The following is a 10,997-nucleotide window of genomic DNA, read 5'->3' as shown; positions in this document are numbered from 1 at the left end:
AAGAGGGAGGACGGGAGGGAGAGAATATGAGTGAATGTTCTCTCCCCTTCCCTGTGCCTAGCCACTGTCCCCAAAGGAGGCAGCAGAACTTGAAAGTCATAGCGGCTTACAATGATATTTCTTAGTGATTCAGAGTCTTATGTTGGCAAGTCATCTATTTTCAGCTTCACTAAGAAACCTTTGGATTGGAATACGGAGCGAGGGTCAGTGCATTTAGGAGAAGATCATGAGGATAGCTAAGATGCTGAGAATCTGTGTCTGTGAACTTAATTCACCACAGGACACCCCACACCATTGTGATTTCACGACAGAATGGAGGTGTCAGGGGACTCCAGACATCACACATGTTGCCACCTTTAGCAAGTTGGCTATTAAGCTTTTGCTAATAATGTTCAATTCAGAACTTTGATAACGAGATTTTCCAGGCATCATTCTAGCTATTTAGTGCCTGCCAGTTTTAAACGATTTTAGCAAGTTTTCACCCCAAATTAGATCTTCGATTTCCTGTTTGTAAAATGAGATATAGCCCAGTTCAAGGAATACGTGAAGACTGAAATGAATAAGTCATTTGAAGATTTTATGCAGGAAATTATAAGTAACAAAATAAGTCATTCAGCCCTACATTTACCACGTCCTGGCAAGTGCTGAAAAGGTGTGAAGAATAGAGATAACGTCACTACTGTGCACCGGAACATTATGGTCTAGCAGGAAAGACAGAGAAGTAAACACGATGCAGACCCCATGGCAAGGTTGGCTCTGGGACCCATGAGCGCACTGTTGTTTTGTTAATAACAGCAACAGCTGCAGCACAGTTGGAGTTCCCTGGACTTAAAACAGTCTTTCATTTTTGGTTTTGTTTTTCCCCTTGTTTTCCTCACTTTTCTCCATAAAACATTCTTAATAATGAGTGAATCACCCAAATTTCCCCACCTCTCCTTCAGTCGAAGATTTTTCTTTGCTCCAAATGATGCATTAAGCTTGGGTGTATATTTTATGTGTTCATTGAAGTACGTAATGTCTGCCTATTGACAAAAATTGGAGTGAAGAGGAAAAAGTCCTCCATTAGCTTTAATATTCGGTAATTCACTGAATATCATTTTTCGTAAAGACCTTTGGGCTCCATGCGGCCACACTTTACTACAAGGGCAAGCAATAGTGTGACTCTAGGGTAAAAAGTTCACTGATGGTTATAATAATGCATGACATAAGAGAAAGAACGAAAGTGGGACAATTGACAGGTCAGTTGGCTTTGATAAATAAGAGGAGAAAATATTTCCAACTGGAAAGCAGACTTTTTATGAATTAATGCAGCAACGAGTTCTTTAGATTCAGATATGTACACACAGTAGCTAAATAGCTAACAGAGGTTTATGTGATTAAGACTCAGAGTAGCTAAATATCAAACCGAGGTTTGCATATTAAAGAACACAGAGGCCTATGTTAGACCATTAGTTGTAGCTTCATTCAATTCTGTAGATTAAATAGTGTATAGAAATTTGCCTAATTATAATTACACTCTAGTTCTTTGTGCAAGTGTTAAACTCAATATTGGGCAGAGACTACTGATGTTCATGTTTGTTATGATGATTACTGACATTTACTGGGTGTGTCCTATGGGTCAGGCACTGTTTTAAGCGCTTTGTATGTCTTTCCTTGTCTAATCCTAATAACCCCATGAGGAAGACTCTATTCTTACTCATATTTTACAGATGAGAAAATCCAAGGCCAGGGACGTTCAGAAACATGCAGCTTGGAGGTGGCAGAGCTGAGTTTCAAACTCAGGGAATCTGTCTACACCACCTATGCTCTGAGCTGGATTTGTCTCTTAGACAAATCCTGCGGTTGCATTAGCTTCTTTCCTCGACCACCTGTATTTTAGGTGGGTCCCAGGCCTAGTCCAGGTGTTCCCATCGTTCTAAGCTTGGTTCCCATCCTCTCTCCCTCATACTCTAGCGGAGGTGTGCCTGGGTATCTGCTGATCAGGTGTCCTTGGGCATCCTCCTATAGTTGCCCCTCCCATGTGTAGGCCATAGAGGGCGTGAAGAGCAGAAAGTCGGGGACTGCAGAACCTGGAAGGGAGGTGGATCAGACGCAGAAGCTCAGAGGAGTGAAGGCAGTAGAGGGTGGGTTGGCTGGCTAGGGCCTGGGAGCAGAGGGAAGGAAAGGAGAGCACCGGTTAGTGAGGTGAATTTGGGTGAGACAGCTTCTGCCTGGAGAGCCCATCGCACAAATTGTTTCCCTCTGCTCCCAGCGGGTGGGGGACTTGGGGTGAGGCTAGATAGTGGGGTGGTAGGTGGGGGAAGTGGCGCCCAGCCCCTCCATGATCTCCATAAGCCAGCCCCACACTACCAGAGCTGCTTCCCCCGAGTCAGGGGCCCTGAGAAGGCTCTACTATCTTACCCCATCCCCTTGCTCCCCAGCCCCAAATCTTCCCCATTCATCCCGTACTCCAACAGGAAGGCCATGAACTCCAACAGGAAGCATCTGAGTCTCTCACTCAAGCAGGAGACTTGAGCCATGTAGGGATTAGTGTGAGTGAGTTTTCAGAATCCTTCTATTTTGACGGTGTGGTGACATTTAGATGACAGGAGGCATGAGGAGAAGACTTTAATGGGTGTTTAGTCTGTTTGCTGTAACCTCATATTTACTGATGACGAATGCCCTATGTTTAAGAGCTGAGTACTAATTAGGATGCATCGTGGAATTAATGATACTGCTTTTAGGTTCTGACTCAGCAATGGGCGTGGAGGTTTGCTTTGTTGTTGTCCTGGGGGTCTGGTTCAGTGCCCGTCACTCACAAACTGTTCCATTGACATTGGAACTGGTTCAATGTACCATTTTCATTCTAAATGCAAAGCTCTGCCCACTTCATCATGCTGACAGTATGTGCACCTTTCCTTGAGGAGAAGGAGACTTTAGTAACCTGCTCCTCAAAAGCCCAGGCAGAACTCAGGACAGTTTCGGGGGTTGGGGGGTGGGGTGGGGGTGCCCAGGACCCACTGCCTCAAGGAGGCTGCTGCGGTGATGTGGACAGAGCTGGGAATCAGAGACCCCAGTTTTTATTCAGAGCCCCCTCCCCTGTCGGCACTATTGGTCAAGTCACCTCTCCGAGCTCTGGTTGTCCTCATCTGTGCAAAGCCGTGATTGATTTGATGAAATCGGGGCTGCGGTGAGGATTACAAGATGCACACTGGTTGCCAGGCAGAGCTCAGACTAAGATGCAGCTAACCCTCCGTGTCTGCTCCTTCCCGTGGGGGGTTGGACGCGCAGAGGCAAGCCTGCCCACGCACACCCGCACTGGCGCAGCCGCAGGCTTCTGGAGTCTGGTGTCATCTGGACACGCAGGGCTCCCCACCGCCAAGCCTCCAGCACTTTGCTATTTCATACTCTCTTCACTCCTGCGATGGTTGTCTCAGGATCCCGTCCCTCTAGGAGTTAGTTTTATTTTTTATTACAAAGGGTATTACATATGTGTCCATTTTTTTTCCCCGCCCCACTTTGCTATTTCATACTCTCTTCACTCCTGTGATGGTTGTCTCAGGATCCCGTCCCTCTAGGAGTTAGTTTTATTTTTAATTATACAGAAAACACACACACACACACACACACACACACACACTGAAAAACCAAAGCTATACAAAACCAAATCGACAGCATGTTATCAATTCTTAAAGGAAAAAGGCATAGAATAAACAATCTAGAAGGAAATGCCTAAGCAGTGGATTTTTGTTCCTTCATCCTTTTCTATGTTTTTCAAATGGTTGGCCGCAACATATATTACACTGTCTCCATAATAATAGGAAAATAATGAAACAGCAAAACTACTGCCCACCTAGAGGCTTCTCACCTTCTTTCCTCCCTCGTCCCCCTCCTCCATCTTATTCCCAGCACATAGCCCTCTCCATTCAGGGCTAATCTGATCACCTGTGCTTGTAATCCCACATTCTCCTCACTTCTCAACGATCTTGGGGGATGGTCCAGGGGTTGTGGGGGACCCCACACTCCTGCGAACAGGGTGCTCCCAGCATTGGTGAGCATGCAGCCCACGGGGTCTGCAGCCTGCTCCGCCCTGGAGCCTGAGATGGATGCTACCTCACGGATGCTGCCCGCGCGCCCCAAACTGCTCTCGTGGGGTCAGTTCACAGAGAAACATGAATGGACAACCGCAGAAAGTGGTATTGGAACAGTGGGAATCAGCAATTTTGCGCAGGAAGCTTCGGGAGGTGTTGTTTACTGTCGCCTGCCTGAAATTGGGACAAAATTGAACAAACCAGGCGAGTTTGGTGCTTTGGAAAGTGTGAAAGCTGCTGGTGAACTCTATTCTCCTGTCAGGAGAAGTACCTGAAATTAGTGCAGCTCTTGCAGAAAATCCAGGACTTGTCAACAGGTCGTGTGATGAAGATGGTTGCCTGATCAAGATGACATGGAGTAGCCCTTCAGAGTAGATGAGCCAATGAGAGAAGAAGCCTGTGAGAAATACATAAACTCTACTGAGGAGTGAACATGGAACCCCCTAAGTAAAGTGTATGAAACAGCTTGATCTGGCATAGTCGTCTTAAATTAGTGCTGGATGGAAGATCTAAAATAGCAACTTTTAGTAATACCAGTGGGAAAAGAAACTACAACTATGCTGTTGGAAGAAAGTACCCCTTAGCTTTTTAATGATTGCAAATAAACACAATATGCATCTTTCCAACAATACCCTATGATTTTTAGGCAAGACTACTACAGTTCTAAACTTCAGAATTTCTGAAATCATCCATGGTACAATCTAGTTATAAAAATTAAATTATGTATTTCAAGGATAACATTACTATCTTAACATATTAAGATATTATATACCTTAAGCCTTATATAATTCTAGAGGCCCGGTGCACGAAATTAGTGCTGGAGGTGGGGTGGGGGAGGTGTCCCTCAGCCTGGTCTGCACCCTCTCCAATCCAGGACCCCTTGGGGGGGATGTTAGACTGCTGGTTTAAACTGGCAGTCGGAGATCCCTCTCACAATCTGGGACTGCTGGCTCCTAACTGCTCACCTGCCTGCTGACCTCATCACCCCTAATTGCCCTCCCCTGCTGGCCTGGTCACCCCTAACCGCCTGTGCCTTGGCCCCTGCCACCGTGGCTTTGTGAGGAACAACGTCCGGATGGATATCTGGAAGATGTCCGGTCTAATTAGCATATTACCCTGTTATTAGTATAGATTGTAACTTGCTTACATCAATCTCTGGATTTGGGTCAAAATACTTCATGATCTTTCCACTGGAACTAACTGTCAGTGGAGAAAAGTGTTGTTAGTTGTTATAGTTGCTAGATGATGCAATACACTGAGTTTGCTGGTGCTCTTTTTATACAGTGAAGTAGGGGCCTTGCAGGAAAACAAGAAAGTTTAATAACAAAACATTGAAGTTCTTCATTAAAAAGGGGGCGGATCTTGCATTGTTCCGAAGTAAACGTTTTGCTCCACATTCTCCTTCCCACGCCTTTTTGCTCTATTTTTGTCAGTACTCTACGTTAAATATGCTTTAGTCCTCTCCAGGTCTTTGCATCAGACACGACTCTGATGGTCCCAACTCTACCTATGGACCCATAGCCCTCTTTTTCTCTTTCAGCCGAAGTTCTGGAAGGCAGTGCCGATGCCAGTCTCCAAATCCTCATGGCTGACTGCTCAACCCCTTGCAGTCTGGCTTCTGCCTTCAGGATGCCCTGGAAGTTCTTCTTGTCAAGATCTCCAGCGGCGTAGTTGTCTCCTTTCAGTCTCTATCCTCCCAGACTTCTCCAAGGCCTTTGGCACTCTTCATTTTCTCATGAAACTTCCTTTCCGTGGTTTCTATGGCACAGCTGTAATGGTAATAACTACAGTTTATATTGTGTGCAAGGTACAGTGCGCTGTGGCCTCACAGAGTGCCAGCAGTCTTCATTTTAGTGTGAAAAGGAGATCTCCATGATCAGGTGAGGAAGTCCGTGCTTATATGTGATCACATGGCTACGAAAGGTGGAGTGAGGACTTGAATTCCAGTCTTTCTGAATCCAAAGCCCAAGCTCCCCCCCTTTAGGACATTTACCTTTCCTAGATTTCCTCTCCCCCACTATGGCTGCTCCTTTTCAGTGTCCTCTGTGGGCTCATCTGTTTATGGTCCCCATTAATACTGGTGCTCTCCGGGACTCTGGCTTTGGCCCTTCAGTTTTTGTTTAGTCTTGTTGGGACATCCTGCCTGTGCCATGAGATCTGCCACATATCTTAAGTGCCCCAGCCCAGGTCTTCTGAGCTAAGACCCACGTGCAATGGTGGGAGGCATTTCTAGCTGCTCGTTGCACAGGTTGTGTGGTGCTTTCTCTGTCCCTGTCCTCCCTGTGCCATCTGTGTAGAGCCTGACCATGGCTCTCCAGTACCCTCCTGACCACTCCTCTGTCTCCAGTTTTGACTCCATCTAAGCTGTCTTCCATCTTAGGGCCAGAAATTATCTTTGTAACACACACCTCCATCCTGCCAGACCCCAGCTCAGAATTCTTCGGGGCGTCTCATTGCCCAGAGATGCAACCTGACCTCCCGTTCATGATCTCTCATGGTCTCGCTCTGCCCTACCTCTCCTCCCCATGGCCCACCACTTCCCGGCAGCTTGCATTCATTCTACACTCCCAGCTTGTGTGGACGGCGCTCAACCCTCAATTCTGTCTCCTGCCTCTGCACATGTTCATTTGTGTAGGTTGGTCTCTCTGTGCTGGTGAATTGGACAGATTTTGTCTCATCTTTCAAATTTCAAAGATTCTATCTCATCAGCCAAATGTCGGCTCAGATACTGCCACTTCTGTCAGGCCTCCCTGATTCCTCCCAGGGGAAACTCGGATGCTTCCTTTCCTGTGTTCTCCCTGCCCTTTACGTAATTCCTTTAATGTGTTCTGAATTTTTTTGTTTGGTCCTCTTTTTGATTGTAAGGTTCTTGGTTCAGGCACTGTGACTATTTAGAAATATTATTACTGCGAAATATAATGCATTGAGAAGTGCATTAAACAGAGTTTAGAGATAATGAATAATTATGAAGTGATCACATGTGTACCTATTACCTAAGTCAGGGAATGGAGTATTTTCAGTGCCCCAGAAGCCCTCTGTGCCCTCTCTGGATCCCGCCCATCCCCCCCCACTATCTTGGCTTTAATGGTAATTACTTCTTGGGTTTTCTTCATCGTTGTACTACCAATACATGTATTTCTAAACAGTATCATTTCATTGTACCTGTCCCTGCACTTTATACAAATTTGCAATCACACATACGTTCTGTTGTGTTTTTGCTGCTTTCATTCAGCGTGGTGTTTGCTCCATTCACCCACATGGTTATGTGCAGGTAGGTTTCTGACGTTTACTGCTGGGGCGTGGCACTCCGTGGTATGCATTTACTACATGTTGTGTCTCTGTCAATGGACACTTGGTTTATTTCCAGTTTTTGGCTGGTACGTTTCTTCAGATCTCGTGTACACTTCGCTCGGTTTGTTCAGGGTATCGATCTAGGGATGGAATTGCTTGTCAGAGGGTGTGCATGTCCTCAACTCGACCAGATGAAGGCCAAGCTGTTCCTCTAAGTCGGGGTCAGAGTTACATCCCACCAGGGAGTGCCCATTGCTCCATGTCTTTGCCAGTCTGTGGGAGTCAGCCTTTGAAATTGTTGCCGGTGTGATTGGGGGGAGCAGTACCTCAGGTGACTTACACTGGTATTTCCCTCTTACTAATGAGGCTGAGTACCTGCGTGTGTTTATTGAGAACCTGGATTTCCTCTTCAGTGAAGAAATTTTCTTACTTTTCTTATGGGTTGCATGTTTTTATTTTATTGCTTTATAAAAGCTTTTTAATATTCTGAAAAGGAATCTTTTGTTGGTTTGCAAGTATTGAAAATAAATTATACTATAAAATCACACACTTAGATTTATTAATTATACTATTTTTAAAGTAATTTTTCTTTTAAAATCATAACAGTTGACATACAATATTATATTCTTGTCAGGTGTACAACATAGTGATTAGACCTTTATATAACTTATGAAGTGATCACCCCGAAAATCTAGTACCCACCTGATATAGTTATTATAATATTATTGACTATATTCTCTATGCTGTATCCCCGTTGACTGTTATTATAACTGCCAATTTTGATTACAGTATGTTTGTTCTTTACCTTAGTACTAATAAGTAAATAGAAACAGTATTTAGAAAACAAATAGATCGTAAGGGTTGGGGGGGCGTGAAGGTGGAAAAAGGTATGGGGGGTGGTAAATGGTGATAAAAAAAAAGAGACAAAAGAAAACAATAGCATTAATTACATCAAATTAATCTTGTCCTTCCCTTCTCTCCAGGTGTTATTATTGTCCCTAGCGCTGGGGTTGGCATTGTCCTGGGAGGCTACATTATAAAAAAATTGAAACTTGGTGCAAGAGAATCTGCAAAACTAGCAATGATCTGCAGTGGAGTGTCTTTACTGTGCTTTTCAACTCTGTTCATTGTGGGATGTGAAAGCATTAACCTCGGAGGCATAAACATCCCTTACACAACAGGGTAAGTATCTTGGAAGAGCCATTTTATGTCATCATGATTGTGATGGTTATGGTCCCTGGCTCCCTCTGATATAAGACTGAAAAAATTTTATTCTGAGTTGTTCACATTGAGAATAGAAGCTTAGTTTAAAAATTTCTTTTAAGTTCTTTAGAGAAGGGCTTTCTGGTGAATTTCGGGGTTCTCAATTAGGGATGGGGGTGGGTGAATAGAGGAAAATGGAAGCACCCAGGGATAGTCTTTTTCTCCCTCAGATCTCCAACGAGCCCCATTGTTTTCAGCTACACGCTCCCTTGGCCCGCTGTCCCATCAGCTGACTTTGAGCTTGGAGCCTCTTGGAGGTTCAAGGGGCAGGCTGCTCCTCTCCAAGGAGGCGTCTGCTTATTTCACGCCTGTCCACGCGCGCTTTCCATGAAGTTTGCTGTCACTCTTCCCATTTCTCTTTGCTAGTTTATTCCTTTTAATCTTACTACTATTGCATCCGCAGAAGGAAGGGAAAGCAGACTGGCTCAATGTCTCACTTGCTTTTGCGCTGCAAGTCACCTCAAGCCTTTTTAAAGCCCTTGCTTAACACCGCGTCTCTCCTGCCAATCCTGAATCAACCGACTCCCACTCCCAGCGCCACTGCAAAAATTATATAATTATTCTGATTGGCTCCATTACAAATGTATGAGTCCCGATCTTAGCAGGCCCTCATCTTTGCTGAGCAATCCATTTCCTTGGCTCTAGTCAGCTTCCTTTCCTCTGCCCCATGATGGTTTTCCATTAATTTTTTTTCAATTGTTTTTATCTTACCCTAATCTTGTTTTTCTGATGGGACAACCCAGGATTCTGCATTTTTGAGTAAACAGAAATCCTAGGAATAAACCCCTTGAATTTCTCTCTCATCTCCCTTCAAACTTCTTTGTCAAAATTTGCATTATTTTCAAAGGCAAGTGCTAGTGCCATCATTTTTTAATTGTGTGACCTTGTAGGAATTTACCTAATATTGTTGAGTGTTGGTTTCCTCATGTATAAAATTGGTGATAATATGAATCATACCTGGTTATAGGCATGATTAAAGTAAAACACATCGCCAAAACCGGTTTGGCTCAGTGGATAGAGCATCGGCCTGCGGACTGAAGGGTCCGGGTTTGATTCCAGTCGGGGGCATGTGCCTTGGTTGCGGGCACATCCCCGGTGGGGGATGTGCAGGAGGCAGCTGATCGATGTTTCTCTCTCATCGATGTTTCTGACTCTCTATCTCTCTCCCTTCCTCTCTGTAAAAAATCAGCTTTGAAGCCTGTCATTTTTAGTGACTAAGCGTGCTGGCGTATACAAGCTGTTTTATTTGGTCACGCTTGCGATTAACTTATTGAGGAACCATTGAAGACAATAGTAATGCAGAATAGAATACTTTGCACGTGATACCAGTTGACATAGGGCTTAACAGGGTGTCACTTGGCCTTTCTGGACCTCTGTTTTATCACCTGTAGCATGTGGTAGTAGGTCTCGAACAGTGTTTCCCAGCCTTAGCACTATTGAGATTTGGGCCAGTTAGTTCTTCGTTGTGGGGGAGGGGCTGCTCTATATATTGTGGAATATTTAGTAGCATCCCGGCCTCTACCCACTAGATGCCAATAGCATCCCCTTAGTTGCGACAAACAAAAATGTCCCTCCCCCTCCCACCCCCTGGGGAGGGGGAGAAAATTTGTCCCTGTGGAGGTCTAAAAAAAAAATCACACTTTTAAAATCACATTTGAAATGTAAAATTTAAAATTGTATGATCCTAAGAGTTTGTGAACATAATAATTATCAAAGTTGTGCGGTAAAATTTCTTCAGTGAAGTGACATTAATGAAGAACAGGGTTTATTTGACTTTTGCCTTTTTTGAAGGCTGTCTTGATAAGGTTTAAACATTGCTATGGATTTGTCCCATTAAAATGTTAAGGCTCGGTTATCAAAGTATAAAAGAGGCCACAGGAGAAAAGCCTTGGAACAGAAAATCTTCATGTTGAGAGGTTAATACATATGGGTGGGTTGGGCTATGCTACTGGCTGAGTCATTAAAGATAGTGACTATAGCATAGAGCACATTCCAAAATGTCTGTTGAGTAGGTGGATGAGGAGTAGAGGGACAGATGAATGAAGATCTGCATGTGGCTTTGGAGAGAGTATGTCATCCATGACACCTACAAGTGGTGGCCACAAAAGCTAAGGCGAGAGGCCACTGGGTGTGAACCTTACAGACAGTTTCATTCTTCTGGGTCTCCCATGGGACCTGCTGCTTCCGCTCGTCCATAGCCTTTTCCTTACACTTCTCTCCACGGCCCTGTATCCTTACTTGCCTTATTCTCCCTTTTGCATTGGTTGCCTGAACTGATTTTATTAGAGCTCTATGTATTGAATTATGGTATTTGACTCAGACATCATGGTCTCCTGAGAAAACAAAACCTACCACATTTGACTGAGTCTACAC

General features: G+C 44.5%; 1 protein-coding gene across 1 annotated transcript in view; it reads left to right on the top strand.

Moving 5' to 3' along the window:
• SLCO5A1 (solute carrier organic anion transporter family member 5A1) overlaps positions 1-10,997 on the top strand; it is a 107,181-nt gene that overhangs the window by 82,618 nt on the left and 13,566 nt on the right. The window contains exon 5 of the mRNA XM_015566250.1: positions 8,345-8,543. Coding sequence (XP_015421736.1) covers positions 8,345-8,543 — 199 coding nt within the window. The remainder of the gene's footprint in view (positions 1-8,344; positions 8,544-10,997) is intronic.

This window comes from Myotis davidii, unplaced genomic scaffold, assembly GCF_000327345.1.
Source record: "Myotis davidii unplaced genomic scaffold, ASM32734v1 scaffold200, whole genome shotgun sequence".
Lineage (NCBI taxonomy): Eukaryota > Metazoa > Chordata > Mammalia > Chiroptera > Vespertilionidae > Myotis > Myotis davidii.
This window is presented reverse-complemented; position numbering and strand designations above follow the sequence as displayed.